Below are 23,853 nucleotides of genomic sequence, written 5' to 3'. Positions count from 1 at the left end.
TGGCATCATGGCTTGTGTGCAACCAACCACAGGCAGGGAGGCAGAGAGAGAGAATGAATGAATGGAGCCCAGGCCCTCTGTTTTGGTTTCAGGCTCTGATTCAGATTTGGAGACAGAGTTAGAAGACGCCCAGCACAAACAGGGTGTGGGGGAAGAAATTCCCCAGGACTCCCCAGGAGCCAGCAAAGAGCCTTCCCAGGGGCTTATTGAGGAGGGCCAGGCTCCGAGACCATCCTCCCCTCCCCCCACGGGAACCCGGCTCTGTCGGAGGGGGAGGGAGCTTCAGGACTGTCAGATGCCAGAGCTTGCCAAGCAGGCGGAGTTGAGAAGAGTAGAAGGGAGGCATCACACCAGATTGATGGCCCATCAGACGTTGGAGGATCCTCCCTGAAGGCAGCAGCTCAGAAAAAGCCAGCCGAGCACAGCCAGAAACCCATCCAGAGTTGAAAGGCAACTAATTTGCTTTCAGAAGCTCTCTTACCTAAGGATTTACTTTGCAAATTAGGCCTAGAGGACAGCTCTAAGCTTTTGTAGTCGCTTGAGAGGTGAAGAGGTGCTATTAGTTGAATAGTTTGTGGATTGCAGTCTCTGCTGCCTCATTACACAGCCAGAGGGCTTTGCATCCGTGACACTGTGTGTGTGCGCACACGCGCCAGAGAGCACGGTTTGGCAGCCTGTGTTGGAAGTGGATGCATCCCTACTTACCGGGTTCTTCACAGGTATGGTCTAGGAACCCTTGACAAAAACAGATGGCAACGGAAGCAACCATTCAACTACTCCTTTTGGTCCTGATCATCAGGGATGCTTCGATCTCAATTGCCAGCAACTCACAAGTGTTGTAAAATAATGCATTTTAGACCTTGACTTGTCTTCTGGCTTAATGTGAAAGTGCAGATCACATGAGGAGGCTGCTCTTGCCCTCAGGCAGTTGCAGTTAGGCCAGAGGGACAAGGATCAAAGAGCTAGTGTCAAGCAAGCTTCTTGTCCACATCCTCTGGTGGCACAAGTTGAAAGATACCCATCAAAACTGGGCAGACAGAAGCCACGGGTGCAGTCTGAAACCTCCCTGTGTTAATGTGGCATCTAGGGCAGAATGGTCCACCAAAATGTCCAGCAAATTGATCACAGCAGGCCCATGAGGGCTCCTCCCCTTATCTTCGTGGCCCAGATATAACCAGCCCCTAGCCTCTTGGAACAGCTCCCCTGGACCACACTGTGAAGATATAATGGCAGCACAGAAGCAGGCCTTCTTCACTGTCACAAAGCAAACTCTCAAGTGAGCTCTAGCCCGTTTTTGCTCACGTTCCATCATGAGTTTGCCACTATCAGAACATGCATTTTCAGGGAACTGCTAAGAAAAGAGAGTTGCACAGATGTGGAACAGCTGCTGAGAACGTCTCTCCATATGCCACTTTTGGTCCATCTAATCCAGTATTGCCTCCTCTGACTGGTAATGGCTCTCCAGGGTCTGAAGCAGAGTGAGGTCTTCCTATCCACCGATGCTGGGACCGTCTGCATACAAAGCATGTGTTCTACCACTGAATTATGGTCGTTTTCCTTTGCATCAACCAGCAGCTTTTGGATATGCTTATTAGTCCAGTTAGGTGGCCGACTACAGAATTCTAGTGCAAGAAGGAAGGGAATTTTCTTGCAACAGTAGCTCACTGAGGTCTAAAACTTGGTTGATGAGGTCAGAGTGGAGTAGGCAAGGATTCCCCTTGTTGAGAGCAACAGGCTTATGGCAGGGGATGGTTTGTGTGTGGAGCTGCTTTAGGTGAAGGGGCAAAGGGTGGATGGTGTACAGGGTGTGTGTTGGGCTCTGGGGTGGCTCTACTGCTAGCCTGGATGAGGGGCAGGTAAATGTTTAAGTGAGGCATGGGACTGAGAGTGGATATGCTTGTATAGAAACTTTATTTTGAGTGCTTTTGAAACTGTTACACACCTTGGCCATCAAATTAAAAAGGCAGGGTATACATCAGCTTAAATAAAGTGAATTGCAGGTAGGATGAATTAGCCTGGACCATAAGTGCCATGCTGGATCAGACCAAGGGTCCATCTAGTCCAGCATTCTGTTCACACAGTGGCCAACCAGCTGCCCATGGGAAACCCACTAGCAGGACAAATACAACAGCACCCTCCCACCCACGTTCCTAGCAACTGGTGGACAGGCATACTGCCTCTGATACTGGAGATCTAGCACATAATCATCAGGACTAGTAGCCATTGATAGCTTTCTCCTGCATGAATTTCTCTAATCCCCTTTTCAAGCCATCCAAATTGGTGGCCATCACTACTTCTTGCAGACGTGAATTCCACACTATGGGTTGTGTGAAGACATCCTTCCTTTTATCTGTCCTGAATCTCCCACCAATCAGCTTCATGGGATGGCCCCAGGTTCTAGTGTTACGAGAGAGCGGGGAAAATGTCTCCCTATCCACTTTCTCCACACCACGCATAGTTTTGTACACCTCTATCATCCCCTCACTCCTTTTTTCTAAGCTAAACAGTCCCAGATGTTGTAACCTTTCCTCATAGGGGAGTTGCTCCAGTCCCTTGGTAATTTTAGTTGCCTTTCAGTCATGGTTAGCTGGTTCTTTTTGTAAGCTGGTTTGAGCAGGATAAAACTCAATGAAAATAAATCCAGAACTGGCAGAGTTCCCACTTCCAGAACAATTCAAATCTCTTCTTAGCTAGGAAAATACAATTTGGCCTGTGGCAATTTACTTTAACAGCCAAACTGGAGGAGGGACCATTCATGTAATTAGTGACTTTGTGAATGGCTTGTAAGTAAATAGTAGGTGTGGGGGCCCTGGATCAGGAGCCTGATGAGATGACAAGATACTTTAATCCTCTGCCCCCCTATTGCAGTGCCAATCAAGCCCCCCCCCCCCCGTTTGCACTGAAAGAAGAGTTCCCATCCATGCCAGTGGGAGGCATCTCATCTAGTTTGGTGCTCAACTTTCAGTTCTGCAGCGATCAAGGAAGGTTTCCTCACAACATCCCCGGTGTGATAAACAAAAATGATTGCAAGACATAGAGATGCAGGTGAGTAAGACCATTGCTTCACATTCTCCATTGTATATAGATTTCTTTCCCATGCTGCTCCAAAGGCGAGGGAGGGCTACGCTTAACTTAGTTCATCCTCACTGCAATCCAGTTTTAGGTTTTCATTTGCCCAAGACCAAGTATATGAGGATTTTCCTACAAAGAGAAAGGCACCATTACACCATCATGTGTGATAATTGCAGATGTATTTTGCTCTGGTAATACGCATGGGAACTGCAGCATGAGCACATGAGTAATGTCAAAATACATACACGTGATTTTCAATGAATTGTACACATTTTTTCCATTCTGTTACAGGATGGAGGAAAAGTACACCACAATTGGGGCTAAACTCCTATACTTGCTCTGATAGGAGAGGCTACCTAATTGTGTTCAGCTTGACCAGCAATTAAACAGTACAATACCCCTAATTCAACATCCACTTCTCCACCCAGCCATAATCCAGGTCCCATGTGCTCTCAGCAGCACTTCATAAAGCATTGACTGGAACTCTTTCACTGATTCTAGAGTAAACCTCCTCCTCATAAGCAGATGCTACACACCACAGTTGGTCTCAGATGAATAATCTTTTATTTCAGGTTGAAAGTTATCTCTATAGTCTCACCTCCCTTGCTTTTGCCCTGACTAGGATTAGGTCTCCTAGATTCGGGGAAAATCAGACTGCCTGCTCAAATCCAGTCCATTCAAGAGAGGGATCAAATACTATAGCTTTTAAAGCATCCAACTGGCCTCCATCTCAGACACTCACAGCAACACACAAGAAAGATCATACCCACTTTGTTTAGTCCTAAATAAGACGTTACAAAATAGGTGTTAAAAAAACCCCTCCCCAAAACAAAAACTACTCCCAGATACTGCTGCATGCACTAGAAAGGGCTTTACTTCAAAATGGAAAAAATGTTTTGACCTGGCAATCAGTGTTGGCATTGGTCTTTAACTGAGATGCAAATGCACCATGTGTTCCTCACTCTCCCGCCACTTGCCTGCCTGTTCTCTGTTCCACAATTGCCACGGTACTTTCTGCTGACTGGAAGGAATCCAGGACCATCCTGTCCACCTGTCCCTTATGGCTAGGGGATAGCTCTGTGATACTCCTAGCCAGGAGAAAGAGCTGAGTAGAGTTATGATGGCTTTGCATGGTCTCTCATCTGGTTCTTTAAAGTGCCAGAAAAAGAGCACAGCCAGTCAGATTGCTTTCAAGACTATCCCACTTCTAAACCAACATCTTTTGGTTTAGAAGTGCCCGGACAGCCCCACTACAGTACAGCGAGAGAGAGGGAGCATGGGAGAATAAGTGGCAGGAGGGGAGGGGGGCACATTCTAGGTCTATTGGCAAGAGTGAAGTGATGCCAGCAGGGCTATAAACTGAAATAGTCCAGGCTATTGTGGCGGCAAAGGTTCGTGGTCCAGATGGCATCTGCCCTGTTTGCACTCAGCAGCATCTGCTGGAGTTCATTGCTGACCCGAGCAAACTTTTCCTCATCCACAGAGCCATTGAGCAGGTTGGAGGAGGTGGGGGGCCATGGCAAGTCTTCTCCATAGCAGTCCACAGGGTAGGGGTAGATGACGAGCTTCAAGTCCAACAGGCCCACTGCCCTGTGGAGCAAGTTCTTCAGTCCCTTGGCCGAGATGGGATTGCCAAACACTCCCAGGTAGCGAAGCTGGGAACAGCGACAGAGGGCGGGGAGGAGCAAGTTCAGGTGGGTGTCCATCAGGCGGCACTCCATTATGTCCAAGTGGAGGAGAGTTGAGGCAGCCTCAGTCAGCAGGCCTTGGAAAGGCTGGAGGAGGCTGTCGGAGAGGTTGTTCCCGCTGAGGTCCAGCTTCTTCAGGGCAGGTGTGTGGAGGCTTTGAGAAAGGTAGGCGAAGTCATTAGGCAGAAGGTAACAAAAGGCCAGCTCCAGGCTCTCTAAGGGGCTTTGCAAGTCTCTGTGGATACAGAAAAGGACACTTGTTACAGACCCACAACACATCTTATTACAGTCCTTCCTGGCTCCCACGGTTCATGGGACTCCTCTTAGAGCCAAGAAGTGGTATAGAAATGCTTTATAAATAATAGAAGTGTGCTTTATTCCCATTTTCACTGAAAGGGGCCCAGACCACCACCTCCCTTCTTGTAGCAATTGCTGCAGTTGCCATGCTGCAGAAATCGAGAGAAATTGGGTTGTTTGAATGAGCCCACTACATAATGAATTCTATAGCCAACACTCACCGGATACCCTGTGTACATACGTATAAGCTGTGGAGATGGCAGTCAGGCACTTTCAGGTGGTCTAGCTGAACTAGTTTCTCGCTTATTAACTGCAAAAACCAACACACACTGGGAAAACAGTGGCTTGCCTCGCTTGAGAGTTAAAGTGAGAGAGAAGCATGGTGGTGGCAGGAGACTCCCTACTGGGAGGGACAGAGGCAGCCGTATGAAGACCAGACATGCCATCTTGGTAGGTGTGTTGCCTTCCTGTAGCATGTATTCAAGATGTGAAGGAGAGGCTATCAACACCCTTGTCTACTGATCCATGTGGGAACAAACAATATAGCCAGAGGAATGGATCTCCAAAGACTATGAGGCTATGGGTAGAAAAGTGAATTGAGGGTACAAGTAGTCTTTTCATCACTCCATGTTGGCAGAGAAAGGAGGATACTGAAAGTGAATGGCTGACTATGCAGATAGAGTCGCTGGGAAAGATTTGGTTTGTGGACCATGGCCTACCATTATGAAGAAATCCATGCGGAGAATGGGGTGCACTGGACTAGGAACAATGTGTTTGACAGGAGCATTGCCAACCTGAACAAGAGAGCTTTAAACCAACTCCTGGGGTTGGGGTGGCAAAAGCCAAGTGCTAATTACTGAGGTACATACTAGGGACAAGAGCACAAATGACAAAGGAGGAGGCAAGACAGTGGAAGTGGAGCCTTGCAATTTGCAGGTCAAAACAGCAGGGAAAGCGGGAAGGTGCCACACCCATGGTCTTCGACGTCTATATATACAGAGTATGGGAAACAAACAGCATGAACTTGAAATCCTAATGCAGGATGGTAAGTATGACTGGATAGGTATCACTGACTCTTGGGTGGGATGAGACTCATAAATGGATTATGAGGGAATTGCAGCCGATGGTTAGAGAACACCAAGCTTCCTTAAATGAGTTCAAGACTCCAGATGAATTACATCTGGGATTCCCGATACCATATAGAAGGCAGAATCAAGATTCAAAAGAATTTTGACAGGCTGGAAAACTGAGCTGAAGCTAGTAAGATGAAACTCAGCAGTTGTTCAGTCGTTCAGTCGTGTCCGACTCTTCGTGACCCCATGGACCATAGCACGCCAGGCCTTCCTGTCCTGCGCTCTCTCCCGGAGCGTGCTCAAGTTCATATTCATTGCATCCGTGATGCTATCTAGCCATCTCATCCTCTGCCGTCCCCTTCTCCTTTTGCCTTCAGTCTTTCCCAGCATCAGGGTCTTTTCCAGGGAGTTTTCTCTTCGCATTAGGTGGCCAAAATATTGGAGCTTCAGCTTCATTATCTGTCCTTCCAATGAGCACTCAGGGTTGATTTCCTTTAGGATGGACTGATTTGACCTCCTTGCAGTCCAGGGGACTCGTAAGAGTCTTCTCCAGCACCACAGTTCGAAAGCATCAATTCTTCGGCGCTCAGCCTTCCTTATAGTCCAGCTCTCACAGCCATACATTACTACTGGGAAAACCATAGCTTTGATTAGACGGACCTTTGTTGGCAAGGTGATGTCTCTGCTTCTTACTATGCTGTCTAGGTTGGCCATAGCTTTCCTCCCAAGGAGCAAGCGTCTTTTAATTTCATGGCTACAGTCACCGTCTGCGGTGATCTTGGAGCCCAAGAAAGTAAAATCTGTCACTGCTTCCATTTCTTCCCCTTCTATATGCCAGGAAGTGATCGGGCCAGATGCCATGATCTTCGTTTTTGTAATGTTGAGTTTCAAACCAGCTTTTGCACTCTCCTCTTTCACCCTCAACAAGAGGCTCTTGAGATCCTCTTCGCTTTCTGCCATTAGGGTGGTATCGTCTGCATATCGGAGGTTGTTGATAATTCTCCCAGCAATCTTAATTCCGACCTCTGATTCATCCAACCCGGCATTTCTCATGATGTACTCTGCATATAAGTTAAATAAGCAGGGTGACAATATGCAGCCTTGTCGTACTCCTTTCCCAATTTTGAACCAATCGGTTGTTCCATCTCTGGTTCTTACTGTTGCTTCTTGATCCTCGTACAGGTTTCTCAGGAGACAGGTAAGGTGGTCTGGTACTCCCATCACTTTAAGAATTTGCCACAGTTTGTTGTGATCCACACAATCAAAGGCTTTAGCGTAGTCAATGAAGCAGAAATAGATGTTTTTCTGGAATTCTCTTGCTTTCTCCATGATGCAGCGAATGTTGGCGATTTGATCTCTAGTTCCTCTGCCTCTTCGAAACCCAGCTTGTACTTCCGGTAGTTCTCGGTTCGCATACTGCTGAAGCCTAGCTTGTAGGATTTTGAGCATCACCTTGCTGGCATGTGAAATGAGCGCAATGGTGCGGTAGTTTGAACACTCTTTGGCGTTGCCCTTCTTTGGAATTGGAATGTAAACTGACCTTTTCCAGTCTTGTGGCCACTGTTGAGTGTTCCAGATTTGTTGGCATATTGAATGCAGCACTTTAACAGCATAATCTTTTAGGATTTTAAATAGCTCGGCTGGAATACTGTCATCTCCGCTAGCTTTGTTGTTACTAATGCTTCCTAAGGCCCACTTGACTTCACTCTCGAGGATGTCCGGCTCAAGTTCAGTGACCGCACTATTATGGCTATCAGGGACATTCAGATCTTTCCTGTATAGTTCTTCTGTGTATTCTTGCCACCTCTTCTTAATCTCATCTGCTTCTGTTAGGTCCCTGCCTTCTTTGTCCTTGATCATGCCCGTCTTTGCACAAAACGTTCCCTTGAGATCTCCAATTTTCTTGAAGAGATCTCTACTCTTTCCCATTCTGTTGTTTTCCTCAATTTCTTTGCATTGTTCATTTAAGAAGGCCTTCTTGTCTCTCCTTGCTATTCTCTGGAACTCTGCATTCAGTTGGGTATATCTTCCCCTTTCTCCCTTGCTTTTCGCTTCCCTTCTTTCGTGAGCTACTTGTAAAGCCTCATCAGACAGCCACTTTGCTTTCTTGCATTTCTTTTTCTTTGGGATGGATTTCGTTGCTGCTTCCTGAACAATGTTACGGACCTCCGTCCATAGTTCCTCAGGCACTCTGTCTATCAGGTCTAATCCCTGAAATCTATTCCTCACCTCCACTGTATATTCATCAGGGATATGATTTAGGTCATACCTGAACGGTTTAGTGGTTTTCCCGACGTTCTTCAATTTAAGCCGAAATTTTGCAAGAAGCAGCTCATGATCTGAGCCACAGTCAGCTCCAGGTCTTGTTTTTACTGACTGTATGGAGCTTCTCCATCTTTGGCTGCAAAGGACATAATCAATCTGATTTCGATATTGACCATCTGGTGACGTCCATGTGTAGAGTCGCCTCTTGTGCTGTTGGAAAAGAGTGTTTGCTATGATCAGCATGTTCTCTTGGCAAAACTCTATTAGCTTTTGTCCTGCTTCATTTTGTACACCAAGGCCATGCCTGCCTGTTATCCCGGTGATTTCTTGACTTCCTACTTTAGCATTCCAATCCCCTATAATGAAGAGGACATCTTTTTTTGGTGTTAGTTCTAGAAGGTGTTGTAGGTCTTCATAGAACCGATCAACCTCAGCTTCTTCGGCCTCAGTGGTTGGGGCATAGACTTGAATTACTGTGATGTTGAATGGTTTGCCTTGGATTCGTACTGAGATCATTCTATCATTTTTAAGATTGTACCCCAGTACTGCTTTTCCCACCCTTTTGTTGACTATGAGTGCTACTCCATTTCTTCTAAGGGATTCTTGCCCACAATAGTAGATATGATGGTCACCTGAATTAAATTCGCCCATGCCTGTCCATTTTAGTTCGCTGATTCTCAAGATGTCGATGTTCAATCTTGCCATCTCATGTTTGACCACCTCCAGCTTACCTTGATTCACTGATCTGACATTCCAGGTTCCTAAACAATATTGTTCTTTACAGCATCGGATTTTCTTTTCACCGCCAGACACATCCACAGCTGAGTGTCCTTTCGGCTTTGGCCCAGCCGCTTCACTCTTTCTGGCGCTACTTGGAAATACCCTCTGCTCTTCCCCAGTAGCATATTGGACACCTTCCGACCTGAGGGGCTCATCTTCCGGCGTCATCTCTTTTAGCCTTGTGATACGTTCCATGGGGTTTTCTTGGCAAGAATACTGGAGTGGGTTGCCATTTCCTTCTCCAGTGGACCACATTTTGTCAGAACTCTCTGCCATGACCTGTCCGTCTTGGGTGGCCCTGCACGGCATAGCTTATGGCTTCACTGAGTTACGCAAGCCCCTTTGCCACAACAAGGCAGTGATCCATGAAGGGGGAAACTCAGCAGAGATAATTGGAAAGTCTTACAAAATCAAAGGCATGCGTATAGGATGTGGGAGACCTGGCTTGGCAGCAATACAAGTGAAAAGGACCTAGGTGTCTTAGCGGATCACAAACTGAATATGAGCCAGCAGTGTTATGCAGCAGCCAAGAAAGGTAATGCAATCGCATTAACAGAAGCATAATGTCCAGATCATGGGAAGAAATAGTTCCTCTCTATTCTGCCTTAGTCAGGCTGCATTTGGAGTACTGTGTCCAGTTCTGGGTGCCCCATTTTAAGACGGACATTGACAAATTGGACCATGTTCAGAGAAGAGCAACCAGGATGGTGAGAGGTCTGGAAAACAAGTCCTATGAGGAGCGGTTGAAAGAGCTGGATATGATTAGCCTGGAGAAGATAATATTAAGGGGAGTCATGATAGTAGCCCTCAAATATCTGAAAGGCTGCCATGCAGAAGATGGAGCAGATTTGTTCTCTTTTGCTCCAGAGACAAAGACTAGAATCAGCAGGTGGAAATTGCAGATTTCAGCTTAACATTAGGAGAAACAGCCTAACAATGAGGGCTGTTCAGCAGTGGAACAGACTGCTTCGGGAGGTGGTGGGTTCTCCTTCATTGGGAGTATTTAAGCAGAGGCTGGACAGCCATACTGTACAGAGGCTGGACAGGGATACTGTAGATGCATTCTGCATTGCAGAGCCTGCACTGAGCAGGGGGTTAAACTAGACCAGCCTTCTTCAACCTCAACATATTTTGGACTTCAGTTCCTAGCAGCCCCAGCCACCATGGGTTCAGGATATTGCAAGGACCACCTCCTCCCATATAAGCCTGCCCATAGTTTAAGAATTGTTAGGCCCCCAAAAAGCCCCCAAGCCAATATACAAATTAAAACATGTAAAATAATATTATAAGAAGCATGCCTGAACAGATCAGAACCAGAGGAAAAGCCATCTTTAAAGACAAATGAACAAAAACATGTGACAAAAGTTTTTACACACACACCTCCTCAACTAGGAAGGAGATTTCCTAAAGAGGGAGTTCCACAATCAGGGTGCTGCTAAAGAAGACCGTGTCCCATGGCCCACCAACCTAACCTCTGCTGGTGTTAGGACACATAACAGGGCTCCCGAAACAGATCTTAAACTATGGGTGGTCTTATACGGGAGGAGGCAGTCCTTCAGATATCCTGGACCCAAACCATTTTGGGGTTTATAGGTAAGCACCACCACCTTGAATTGTGCCCAGAAACAGACTGGAAGCTAGTGCAGTTGGGGGCAGGAAATCAAGTGCCCTTTTAAAACTGGCCAGCATGCAGTCCCAAAAACTGAAACTGTTTTTTAGCTTTTACACTTGGTATGTGAAAGGTTTTTATATAATGTTTTTGTTCTGTAATTTTTGTGAACTGCCCAGACAGCTTTGGCTATTGGGTGGTATAGAAATGAAATGAATGGATGGATGGATGAATGAAATACACACAGGGGCACACTGAGCCAACTACAAGTATATTTGTGTCCTCTCTCTCTCTTTCAGCATTCAGATCTCGTACCAAACCATGGTTTGTTTGGATACCTGATGTTTTCCTCCCTGTCTCCCTCTCCCCCTTCCTCCCTCTCACTCACACACCTTCTTGAATAGCTTACCCTAGTAGCTGCCTTAGCTTTCCCGAAAGCCTGGAGGAGCCCAGGTTCAGCTCCTTGAGGCAGGTGAGGCGGCTGAGCTGGGTGGCAAAGTACTGCAGGCTCCCTTCCATGCCCACTGTGAGGCGCCTCACGTCAATGTTGCTGTAGGGCAACTTCAGGCTCGCCAGATTGGTGAACTTGGCCAAGTGTGGGAGGACCACTCTCAAGCCAGAGAGTCCAAGGTTGTTGAACCTCAGATCCACCTGACGGACCCCAGCCGGGTCCAGGAACTCCAAGAGCCCCACGGTACTGGCAATGGAGAGCTCCTCTGCCCGGAAGTCCCGGCACCTCAGCCGCAGCGCATTGCCACTGTTGGTCTGCAAAGCGTCCTTCAGGACTCCGTAGGAGGTGCTGTTCACAAAAAGGTCCACCCAAACATCCACGGACACGGGCTGAGGGGGCGGCAGGGCAACAGAGTTGTTATAGGGGCCTTTCCGCCTCTTGGATGCCCGTTTCACGCATCTGCTCTGTTGCTTGGAGATGTCAAGGCAAGCCTTTGCCAGTGTGACTGTCCTGGACCAGAGGCTCATGCTTTCAGGGCCCTGCCCTTCATCCTGAAGGCCAGTCATATCTAGGATCTGCAGCCGCTGCCCCTTGCTGTCAAAGACAAACAAACAAAGTCAACAGAGCAGCAGCATAACTTCCTGCTCCTACTGCTGGGCCAGCCTGCCCTACTAAAGGCCCTCCCTTCCCTGAGATTGTCCCCTGCCTTGTCACAGCCCATCAGTCACCACATTTCCTTAAGGCACAGTGCATGCGCACTATCGTAAGAAAATCCAGGGGCTACCCTCTAGCTTCCATGCCCACCCTGTAACTCAGCCCAAGCTCATGCAACTGAAACAGTGGCATATACAGTCATGTGAAAAAGAAAGTACACCCTCTTTGAGTTCTGTGGTTTTACGTATGAGGACATAATAAAAATCATCTGGTCCTTAGCAGGTCTTAAAATTAGGTAAATACAACCTCAGATGAACAACAACACATGATATATTACACCGTGTCATTATTTATTTTACAGAAATAAAGCCAAAATGGAGAAGCCATGTGTGAAAAACTAAGTACACCCTTCCTGCTTCCATAGGTATGAAGAGGCTAAGTAGCAGCCAGGTGCTGCTAATCAAATGCCCTTGATTAACTGATCATCAGTGAGTGTGACCAACTCTGTAAAAGCCGAAGTCTCAGGAGTTTGCTGGTCTCGAGCATTCAGGTGTGTGTTAACACAATGTCAAAGAGTAAAGACATCAGAAATGATCTTAGAGAAGCAATTGTTGCTGCCCATCAATCTGGGAAGGGTTATAAGGCCATTTCCAAACAATTTAAAGTCCATCATTCTACAGTAAGGAAGATTATTCACAAGTGGGAAAACATTCAAGACAGTTGCCAATCTTCCTAGGAGTGGACGTCCCAGCAAATTCACCCCGGGGGCAGACTGTGCAATGCTCAGAGAAATTGCAAAACATCCAAGAGTTACATCTCAGACTCTACAGGCCTCAGTTAGCATGTTAAATGTTGAAGTTCATGACAGTACAATTAGAAAAAGACTGAACAAGTATGGTTTGTTTGGAAGGGTTGGCAGGAGAAAGCCTCTTCTTTCTAAAAAGAACATGGCAGCATGGCTTAGGTTTGCAAAGTTGCATCTGAACAAATCACAAGACTTCTGGAACAATGTCCAAAGTGGAGATGTTTGGCCAAAATGCACAGCGCCACGTTTGGCGAAAACCAAACACAGCATATCAGCACAAACATCTCATACCAACTGTCAAGCACGGTGATGAGGGGTGATGATTTGGGCTTGGTTTGCAGCCACAGGACCTGGGCACCTTGCAGTCACTGAGTCGACCATGACCTCCTCTGTATACCAGAGTATTCTAGAGTCAAATGTGAGGCCATCTGTTCGACAACTAAAGCTTGGCCGAAATTGGGTCATGCAAAAGGACAATGATCCCAAGCACACCAGCAAATCTACAACAGAATGGCTGAAAAAGAAAAGAATCAAGGTGTTGCAATGGCCCAGTCAAAGTCCAGACCTCAACCCGATTGAAATGCTGTGGCGGGACCTTAAGAGCGCTGTGCATAAACAAATGCCTGCAAACCTCAATGAAGGGTGTCAGAGAATTCTGCCACAGACTCCAGTGAGGCCGGATTCTTTAGAATCCAGCCCCCCGGAATCCATGGTGGAACGGCCTCCTGCCCCCCACCACCCCGTGGAATCCCCCCAGGACGGAGCTTACATGGAGCGGATGTGGCAGCAGCTCCAGCTGGTCTCCTGGCCAGCCGCTGCCGGACTGCTGCGGCCGCAAATGGCAGCCGTTGTAGCGGCTGCCATTTGCGTGGCTGCCTTTACCGTGATAGCCTATATAAGTATTTACGTAGCCTATCACGGCAAACAGCAGGGGCGCAAATGGCGTAGCGGCCGCCATTTGCGTCCCTGCTTTAGCCGTGATAGGCTACGTATTTACGTAGCCTATCATGGGCTACCGTAGGGACGCAAATGGCATCCCATACGCAGGACGCCATTTGCGTCTGCACCAGCCGGCAGCGGCTGGAGGCCCTGCTGTGGATTGATGCGGCATGGCTGGGGAGCAGAGCCAGCCAGGCAGGATTCCAGGGGGGAGGAGGACCAGATCGCCTCCCACCCCATCAAGGATTCCGGAGGGAGGAACGGATCGCCTCCCCCCACCGAGCGGATGCCCCAACCGGAACCATATAAGGGATTCGTACATCCCTACCTTAATGAACTGAAGCAATGTTGTAAAGAAGAGTGGGCCAAAATTCCTCCTCAACGATGTGAGAGACTGATAAAGTCATACTTCAAGTTATTGCTGCTAAAGGTGGTTCTACAAGCTATTGAATCATAAGGTGTACTTAGTTTTTCACACATGGCTTCTTCATTTTGGCTTTATTTCTGTAAAATAAATAATGACACGGTGTAATATGTCATGTGTTGTTCATCGGAGGTTGTATTTACATATTTTAAGACCTGCTAAGGACCAGATGATTTTTATTATGTCCTAATGCATAAAACCATAGAACTCAAAGAGGATGTACTTTCTTTTTCACATGACTGTAGCTTCCTTGTTTACCCTGCTCCACTTTCCTCCCAGTCTTCTGTTGTTTCCACTGTGTCAAATTTTAGATTACAGGCTCCTCAGGGCAGGGACATGTCCTCTTGTCCTGTGCAAAGTGCCACACATACTGATGGCGGTACATAATAAATGATGATGATGATCAGGATGATGTTGATGGATTGGGGCATGCGTATGGAGCTACGGTAGTTTTTATGGTGCAGCAGCATCTAGCGATGTGATGCCATTCACTAGATCGCAGTTCTAGTAGTAGCCTCTAAGCTTCTATTCAGGTCATGTGGAAAAATGCCTCCTGTCAATTCCCACCAATTCCCAACATCTTTATAAAAAAAGAAGAAGAGAGGGAACAATCAGCTTATTGCCTCTGTAACAGTGAAGAAAAAATGCAAACTAGTGTCTCCCCCAAGAAAGGAAGCAAGGCCCAGCTGGCGAAGTTCAGCTGACTGGGTCTGCAGGAACATTTTGTGACTACGTGTGGATAACTGGGCAACATGTTTAACCACAAGATGAGACCACAAGCTTCCTTTTGTAGAGCAGAGTCAACACACCTCTTTTAATTGCTTGTATCCCATTAAGTAGACTCACCACACATTTTGAGATTCTCTGTTGGGGAGGGACTATATGTTCTGCATGGAGAAGGTCCCAAGTTTAATCCCTAACATCTCCAGTTAAAAGACTTCCCCCTGCTCAAGACCTGGGAGAACCACAGCCAGTCAAAGTAAATACTGGGCTAGATGGATAGTCTGACCTAGAACACAGCCAATTCCTGTGTCCGGAACTGCAACCACTGAGAGACTACTCTCTATTTTCTGTAAAAGATGTATAAGTTGCCTTTTAGGGAAAACCCTCCCAAGGCACCTTAATAGTAACATTCATTATCAATACCCTCCAAAAAAGAAAAAGAAAAAGGAACAGGTCAATGGATTCTCTGACAACATACTTATGAAAGGCAAAAACACAGTGACCTGGTTTATTTAACCAATGGGTTGTTGAATTCTGGGGTATCGTGATGTGCGAACCCAGTCATGCTAACAAACCATAGTTTGTTAACCACGATCCACCCAGAAAGAGAATCCATGGTTTGTGGTTGGGTTGTTTAAACTACAGGTAGTTGTTGTGTGTGAACCCAGAACAATTGGTTATTCATGCTGTTTTGCCAGGCTACAGGGACAGTAGGCAAGAGTGGTCAAAAACGCTTGCCGCTCTACATGCCAATACTATAGCGCCACAAAGGCATTTGGGATACAGGGAGGGAGAGGGCAAAGGAGGAAAACAAACAACCCAGGAATTGAGAAAAGAAGCCATAGGTTGTTGGATTGTCTGCCAGACAAACCTTGGATAGTGCAACAACCATGGCTTAATCATGGTTTAAATAAACCATGGGTTAGCAGTATGTGTGAACGAGTCAATCAGAGTTTCACAATGATAAAGAATAATTATTTGTACCCCTGGTAGGTGCTTTACGGCGCACCTGGAAGTTCAGGTTAGCCCTCTGTGGCGAAGACAGTATGAGATGGAGCCAGCATTCTAGATTCCCATGCATGCACTGCGGTACCATGCACTGCCTGGGATTATCAGCATCTACTGCAGAAAATGAGTTGGGTGGGCTGGGCATGCAGGATGAGCAAACATGAGGACCAAAATGCACCTTCACATGGAAAGGCCTTAACAAACAATGAACTGCGAACCCCAGGGCACATATCATGAGGATCTCAGTTTTTGTCTAAGTTCCACAATCTTAGAAATGGTAAAGAGAATCCTAAACATGTGATGGCAATTTAGTCTAAAAACTGAGAAGCCACAAATCAGAGGTTTCCAAGAGTGATGGTTTTAATGCCTTCATGCCTCTAAAGGGCTCACAATGAATATAGTACCACTAGCCAATATATATCCCCCCACCAGCCCCCTTTATAAGAAAACCAGGGACACGTGAACTGTCAGATACCTCTTAATGCAGCGTCGATCCTCTAGCATCTTAATCAGGTATGTCACCACCCCCAAAATAACCGCCTGGATGCACAACTTGTTTGGTTTCTCCCGGATCAGGGCACGTTCACAATGCTGACACTTCCGCAAGAGCTTCTGAAAACTGAGGACTGGGAACGGCCAGGTCTGCACTAATTGTTGCAGTGACGGAGTCCTCTTGTCCATAAAGGCTGCCTTGAACAAGACTGGATAGAGCTCTTTCGGGAGGAATCCCAAGGCATCTTGCAGGGTAGCGTAGTGGGAGACAACCTTCTGTGCACAGAGGAATACCAGGGAATGCATGGTGCAACAGGGCAAGCAGCAAGCCAGAACCACCACACCACGTAACTGTAGAAAGAATGATTTTGCTTAATTTCTCTCCCACCTAATTCAAAATACTCAAACAGAGGGCTGGTTCGCATGATCACCATGGGTTGTTGTTGGGTTATTTAAGGGTTGTTTCCCCCCTCAAACAAGCCATGCTGCCCAGGTCTGAATGACATGACATACTGCACCCAGCTGGATAATTAGGCAAATGGCATCTGGCATGCACCATGGCTTAAACAAGCCGCCATGTCTTGTTTAGCCTACAATAACCATCTAAACCAGTTCAGTGGTACTTACTTCTGAGTAAACATGTGAAGGTTCAACTTGTAAAACACATTGCACATTTGCTTTAAAAAGGCTCTTCAGCCAGCTGAACCCAAACAGCTCTTAATTAGAAATGCAAACAATCTTACAAAGATGTGTTAACATTTATGCTGCTAATCTGAAGTAAGAACTGCATCGAAGGCCTCTCGCTGGATTCTTCTCACCTCTTTTATTTCTAACCAAGAGTCTTGTGGCACTTTAAAGACTAAGAAATTTATTCTGGCATAAGCTTTCATGGACATCTTTTATTTGTTTCTGTCCCTGGCAGTTAGGAAAAAGGGTGACTGTTTTAAGCTGGAGCCCTAACAGCTCTGATTGATTAGCACTGATAAAATAACTGAACAAGTATTCTCATACAAAACAACTGGCTCGGCTTCCTCTATCTCCACATCTTTTGAATTTGAGCAAATCTGTCACAAATAATAACCAAATTTCCCAAGGGGCAGCTGTGTTAGTATGTTGCAACAAAAACAACAAAGAGTCCTATGGCAACTTGAGGCACAATCCTATGGGCACTAGTCAGCGGCTACATGGCCATAGGATTGGTCAGTTCCTGGAGAACCGCCCTCCACCCCCTCCTGCGTTGCCTCATAGGCAGCGCGGATCAGCCCCGCACTCCGCACTCATAAGAGTGCAGAGCCGGGGAAATGGGTCCTTCCTAGGGGCGGGGAGGGGAGTTCGGAAGTGCCAGTACGACCAAAACCAGCTGTCTAGCTGCGAAAGCAGCGTGGTGGGAGGGCAGAGGAGATCCAATCCTCACCGTTCCTCCCAGCCCGCAGTGGATGGGTGGTCATCTCCAAGTTCGGAGCCAGCGCCCACCCCCCACCCCCCACGTAGGACTGCTCTCTCCAAGACTAACAAATTTACTCTGGCATAAGCTGTTGTGGACACTGTCCACTTCACCAGATGCATGAACTGTTAACCTCAAAATGGCAGATTTATATACACACACACATATGGTTGGGTGGGGGGGAATGTAAACTTTTGTCAGAGGGAAGAAATGCAAAAAAAGTACAGATAGTGATTATTACCTTAACGGTGGCCATTCACAAATTGTTGCCGGATGGTAACATAGACATCACTGCAATAACTTCCAGAGCGGTAGCTGTGTTAGTCTGCCATCCACATTAGCTATTCATACACCTATTCATATTCCATTGTGATATATGCCATCATTTACAAGCAATACCCATTGCTACTGCATTCTATATAGGCCAAACAGGCCAGTCTATGCAAAAGAATAAATGGACACAAATCTGACATAACGAATGGCAATGCTGAGAAACCAGTGGGGGAACACTTCAACCTGCCAGGACACTCTATGAATAACCTTAAGATGGCCAATCTTGAACAAAGAACTTTTGAGAGAGGTTGTTGTTCAGTCGTGTCCGACTCTTCGTGACACCATGGACCATAGCATGCCAGGCCTTCCTGTCCTGCGCTCTCTCCCGGAGCGTGCTCAAGTTCATATTCATTGCATCCGTGATGCTATCTAGCCATCTCATCCTCTGCCGTCCCCTTCTCCTTTTGCCTTCAGTCTTTCCCAGCATCAGGGTCTTTTCCAGGGAGTTTTCGCATTAGGTGGCCAAAATATTGGAGCTTCAGCTTCATTATCTGTCCTTCCAATGAGCACTCAGGGTTGATTTCCTTTAGGATGGACTGATTTGACCTCCTTGCAGTCCAGGGGACTCGTAAGAGTCTTCTCCAGCACCACAGCTCGAAAGCATCAATTCTTCGGCGCTCAGCCTTCCTTAGAGTCCAGCTCTCACAGCCATACATTACTACTGGGAAAACCATAGCTTTGATTAGACGGACCTTTGTCGGCAAGGTGATGTCTCTGCTTCTTACTATGCTGTCTAGGTTGGCCATAGCTTTCCTCCCAAGGAGCAAGCGTCTTTTAATTTCATGGCTACAGTCACCGTCTGCGGTGATCTTGGAGCCCAAGAAAGTAAAATCTGTCACTGCTTCCATTTCTTCCCCTTCTATATGCCAGGAAGTGATCGGGCCAGATGCCATGATCTTCGTTTTTGTAATGTTGAGTTTCAAACCAGCTTTTGCACTCTCCTCTTTCACCCTCAACAAGAGGCTCTTGAAATCCTCTTCACTTTCTGCCATTAGGGTGGTATCGTCTGCATATCGGAGGTTGTTGATAATTCTCCCAGCAATCTTAATTCCGACCTCTGATTCATCCAGCCCGGCATTTCTCATGATGTACTCTGCATATAAGTTAAATAAGCAGGGTGACAATATGCAGCCTTGTCGTACTCCTTTCCCAATTTTGAACCAATCGGTTGTTCCATGTCTGGTTCTTACTGTTGCTTCTTGACCCTCGTACAGGTTTCTCAGGAGACAGGTAAGGTGGTCTGGTACTCCCATCACTTTAAGAATTTGCCACAGTTTGTTGTGATCCACACAATCAAAGGCTTTAGCGTAGTCAATGAAGCAGAAATAGACGTTTTTCTGCTATTCTCTTGCTTTCTCCATGATGCAGCGAATGTTGGCGATTTGATCTCTAGTTCCTCTGCCTCTTCGAAACCCAGCTTGTACTTCCGGTAGTTCTCGGTTCGCATACTGCTGAAGCCTAGCTTGTAGGATTTTGAGCATCACCTTGCTGGCATGTGAAATGAGCGCAATGGTGCGGTAGTTTGAACACTCTTTGGCGTTGCCCTTCTTTGTAACTGGAATGTAAACTGACCTTTTCCAGTCTTGTGGCCACTGTTGAGTGTTCCAGATTTGTTGGCATATTGAATGCAGCACTTTAACAGCATCATCTTTTAGGATTTTAAATAGCTCGGCTGGAATACTGTCATCTCCGCTAGCTTTGTTGTTACTAATGCTTCCTAAGGCCCACTTGACTTCACTCTCGAGGATGTCCGGCTCAAGTTCAGTAAGCGCACTATCATGGCTATCAGGGACATTCAGATCTTTCCTGTATAGTTCTTCTGTGTATTCTTGCCACCTCTTCTTAATGTCATCTGCTTCTGTTAGGTCCCTGCCTTCTTTGTCCTTGATCATGCCCGTCTGTGCACAAAACGTTCCCTTGAGATCTCCGATTTTCTTGAAGAGATCTCTACTCTTTCCCATTCTGTTGTTTTCCTCGATTTCTTTGCATTGTTCATTTAAGAAGGCGTTCTTGTCTCTCCTTGCTATTCTCTGGAACTCTGCATTCAGTTGGGTATATCTTCCCCTTTCTCCCTTGCTTTTCGCTTCCCTTCTTTCGTGAGCTACTTGTAAAGCCTCATCAGACAGCCACTTTGCTCTCTTGCATTTCTTTTTCTTTGGGATGGATTTCGTTGCTGCCTCCTGAACAATGTTACGGACCTCCGTCCATAGTTCCTCAGGCACTCTGTCTATCAGGTCTAATCCCTGAAATCTATTCCTCACCTCCACTGTATATTCATCAGGGATATGATTTAGGTCATACCTGAACGGTTTAGTGGTTTTCCCGACGTTCTTCAATTTAAGCCGAAATTTTGCAAGAAGCAGCTCATGATCTGAGCCACAGTCAGCTCCAGGTCTTGTTTTTACTGAATGTATGGAGCTTCTCCATCTTTGGCTGCAAAGTACATAATCAATCTGATTTCCATACTGACTATCTGGTGACGTCCATGTGTAGAGTCGCCTCTTGTGCTGTTGGAAAAGAGTGTTTGCTATGATCAGTGTGTTCTCTTGGCAAAACTCTATTAGCTTTTGTCCTGCTTCATTTTGTACACCAAGGCCATGCCTGCCTGTTATCCCGGTGATTTCTTGACTTCCTATTTTAGCATTCCAATCCCCTATGATGAAGAGGACATCTTTTTTTGGTGTTAGTTCTAGAAGGTGTTGTAGGTCTTCATAGAACCGATCAACCTCAGCTTCTTCGGCCTCAGTGGTTGGGGCATAGACTTGAATTACTGTGATGCTGAATGGTTTGCCTTGGATTCGTACTGAGATCATTCTATCGTTTTTAAGATTATACCCCAGTACTGCTTTTCCCACCCTTTTGTTGACTATGAATGCTACTCCATTTCTTCTAAGGGATTCTTGCCCACAGTAGTAGATATAATGGTCACCTGAATTAAATTCGCCCATGCTTGTCCATTTTAGTTCGCTGATTCCCAAGATGTCGATGTTCAATCTTGCCATCTCATGTTTGACCACCTCCAGCTTACCTTGATTCATTGATCTGACATTCCAGGTTCCTAAACAATATTGTTCTTTACAGCATTGGATTTTTTCACCAGACACATCCACAGCTGAGTGTCCTTTCGGCTTTGGCCCAGCCGCTTCACTCTTTCTGGCGCTACTTGGAAATACCCTTTGCTCTTCCCAATAGTATATTGGACACCTTCCGACCTGAAGGGCTCATCTTCCGGCGTCATCTCTTTTCGCCTTGTGATACATTCCATGGGGTTTTCTTGGCAAGAATACTGGACTGGGTTGCCATTTCCTTCTCCAGTGGACTACATTTTGTCAGAACTCTCCGTCATGACCTGTCTGTCTTGGGTGGCCCTGCACGGCATAGCTTATGGCTTCACTGAGTTACGCAAGCCCCTTCACCACAACAAGGCAGTGATCCATGAAGGGGAGGGTATGTATACAGATCTGTGAATTTGAGGTTAACACTTCATGCATCCAATGAAGTGGACACTGTCCATGAAAGCTTATACCAGAATTTGTTAGTGCCAAATAATCAGATGTGAAAGCCTCATGATCACCTCATTCACTCACCCCTTAATTACCCTGGGAGTAGATTCATCAAAGCTTGTGCAAGAGGACACCAGAAGGCTGAAATTGGTTCTCTTTTCCCCATTCACTGCAAAAAGTAGAACCCAATTCAAGCTGCTTGAAGAGGTCTGCATCCCTAACAGTCTCCCAGCCCACTGGGAAACTGTTATCTATTAGTACCAGTATGTGGATCCCTACACCAAACTTCATTTGTGCAATGCATCTTTTTTTTGCCTCCAAGCCTTGCACGGAAGCTTCCCAGAAGGATCTGGCTGGCTACGATTGGAAACATGATGCTGGACAAGATGAGCACTTGATCTGACCCAGCAAGGAGGCTCTGATTTATGTTCTTAGGTTAACTCATATGAGGAAATATGCCACAGCCACACAGCACCACTCTGTAAGTGGCTTTGGGTAAGTCCCCACTCTCCAATGTTGGTTTGAGGAATAACTAGCTTAAATCAGAGGACAGAAACCACAATAGCATCAGTCTTGCCATAGAACTCACTATTTGCTGTTGTTTTTAAGGTGATAATGCTAAATCTGGGTTGTGGGAAATCGTCTCACCATCATCTTCACCCAGGAAACCAGGCCCACAACAGGATTTCCTACCTGCTTTCCCGATTCCTCCCTGATGTTCTTTTTTTAGGAGTGTACCCAGGATTGCGAACACCAACATATGGAACATGTGAACCTGACCAACACACAGTTGCAAGCACATGTATCATCCAGTTACATCTTCCAGGGAAGTAAGGGGATGCTAAGTTTGTATGCTCATGTAAAAAAAATCCCTACAACTAAAGAGACCAGTACATGAGAGAGAAAGGTTCTACACTTCCCTCTCACAGGTATGCCTGTTTTCTACTTGCAAAGAATTCTCTCCATGGAAGACTTTGAAAATCTGACAACACCTCCTACCCCTTACAACCTCAACTTCATTCTGCTACCCCAGGACTCTGCCACCATTTTCCTTTGAATGCAGAGAACCCACCTTGAGTCTTCACTTAAATCCCCATAGGGAAAACAGCCAATACTCCAACAGATAGTTCTATGGCAACAAAATCCAAAAAACGATCTTGTAGCACGTTAAAACTTTATTGTACCAAAACAGGGTTGTTTAACCTGCTTCAGCCCAAGAGCTGAATTCCATTTGAGAAAAGCTAGGGTGGGGGGTGTGCATTCCTGGGGTGGATGTGGCCAAAAGAAAAGGAGTTGCCCCCCAAAATACCAGTGTATTTTAGCTTAAAGCTATTACTGCCAGTACCTAAGACTTAGGAGAGGCATTTCAACCTTTTAGAAGAGGGGGCAGGGACTGCACAAAAGCCAGGAAACCACCAAACGATTGGTGGTTGGACGGAAAGGGGCTTGGCCATTTGGGAGACCCCGGATTGGGACCCCAAGCCTGAGGCTCTGCGCCCCTGTGCCTGAGACTTTCATGGCCTACAGGCCACTTCGTCAGATGCATAAAGGGCTAGCCTCAGTTCTGGCAGATGTACGCATGCATGGTTACAGAGGTGGGAGCAATGTTTGGTGCAGAGTAGGTCCAAAGGGCCACGAGGTCACCAATGCTCCCACGTATGGCCAGCGCCTGAGGAGAGGCAGGGAGCCAGGCGAAGAAGACCTCAGAGCCTGCTTCAGCGGCTCCCCCCCCCCATTAAACAAGCAACAACTACCTGGTGCTGCCAGTTACTCAGGAGCGGCCTGCAAGGTTTCTGACCAGGCTGCAGCACGTCGGTGCCACTCTCGCCTTTGCACTCCCATGTACCACGCGCCCTGGGCGCGGGCGCCGCTGCCTCCCTGAACCGGGCGGGCGGGGCCTGCCTTTGTTTCCCCACTCCGCGCCCCACCTTAAACACTCCCCGCTCCCCAGAAGATCCCATCAAGCACCTCGGCCCCTCTAGGCACCATCCACCCCCGCCCCGCTTCCCGGCTTTCTAACAGCCGCCTCCCCCCTCAAGGGGAGCTCACCCCCCGTCTCCATGGCAACGCGGCCCGGGCGAGGAGCCGCCTCCCTTACCCTCGCCGTGCCCGCGCTGCCTCGGGCGCCTGCCTCTCGCGGCCCTGCTTGTTCTTCGGCTTCAGCCCATCCCGAGGCCGCACGGACGCCCCCCTGACGGCCGCCGTACTTCCCATTGTGCGCAGGCGCGGACGTCGCCCGGAGCCGCCGCCTCCCACTTTGCTCCTCCCCCTCGGCGTTCCCAAGGAGACGGGA

The 23,853-nt window shown here is 47.1% G+C and overlaps 1 protein-coding gene across 2 annotated transcripts; it reads right to left on the bottom strand.

The window, feature by feature from the left end:
* Positions 1 to 1,893: 1,893 nt before the first annotated feature.
* On the bottom strand, positions 1,894 to 23,802 carry LRRC14 (leucine rich repeat containing 14). Of its 2 annotated transcripts, XM_084848546.1 has the most exons (4): positions 23,659 to 23,779; positions 16,264 to 16,631; positions 11,194 to 11,829; positions 1,896 to 4,995 (listed from the first exon to the last, which is right to left on the bottom strand). In XM_084848546.1, exons 2-4 carry the CDS (start codon positions 16,584 to 16,586, stop codon positions 4,425 to 4,427), a joined length of 1,530 nt encoding a protein of 509 aa, XP_084704672.1. In that variant the 5' UTR covers positions 16,587 to 16,631; positions 23,659 to 23,779; the 3' UTR covers positions 1,896 to 4,424. The 2 variants fall into 2 exon arrangements, with proteins under 2 accessions (XP_084704673.1, XP_084704672.1); XM_084848547.1 differs by lacking the exon at positions 16,264 to 16,631 and having other exon boundaries at positions 1,894 to 4,995; positions 23,659 to 23,802.
* Between the last annotated feature and the right edge of the window lie 51 nt (positions 23,803 to 23,853).

Source organism: Heloderma suspectum, chromosome 4 (assembly GCF_057233095.1).
Source record: "Heloderma suspectum isolate Gila_16-S chromosome 4, 16-S_ref, whole genome shotgun sequence".
Taxonomy (NCBI): domain Eukaryota; kingdom Metazoa; phylum Chordata; class Lepidosauria; order Squamata; family Helodermatidae; genus Heloderma; species Heloderma suspectum.
The sequence above is the reverse complement of the archived record's forward strand: the minus strand, read 5'-3'. Positions and strand labels throughout refer to the sequence as shown.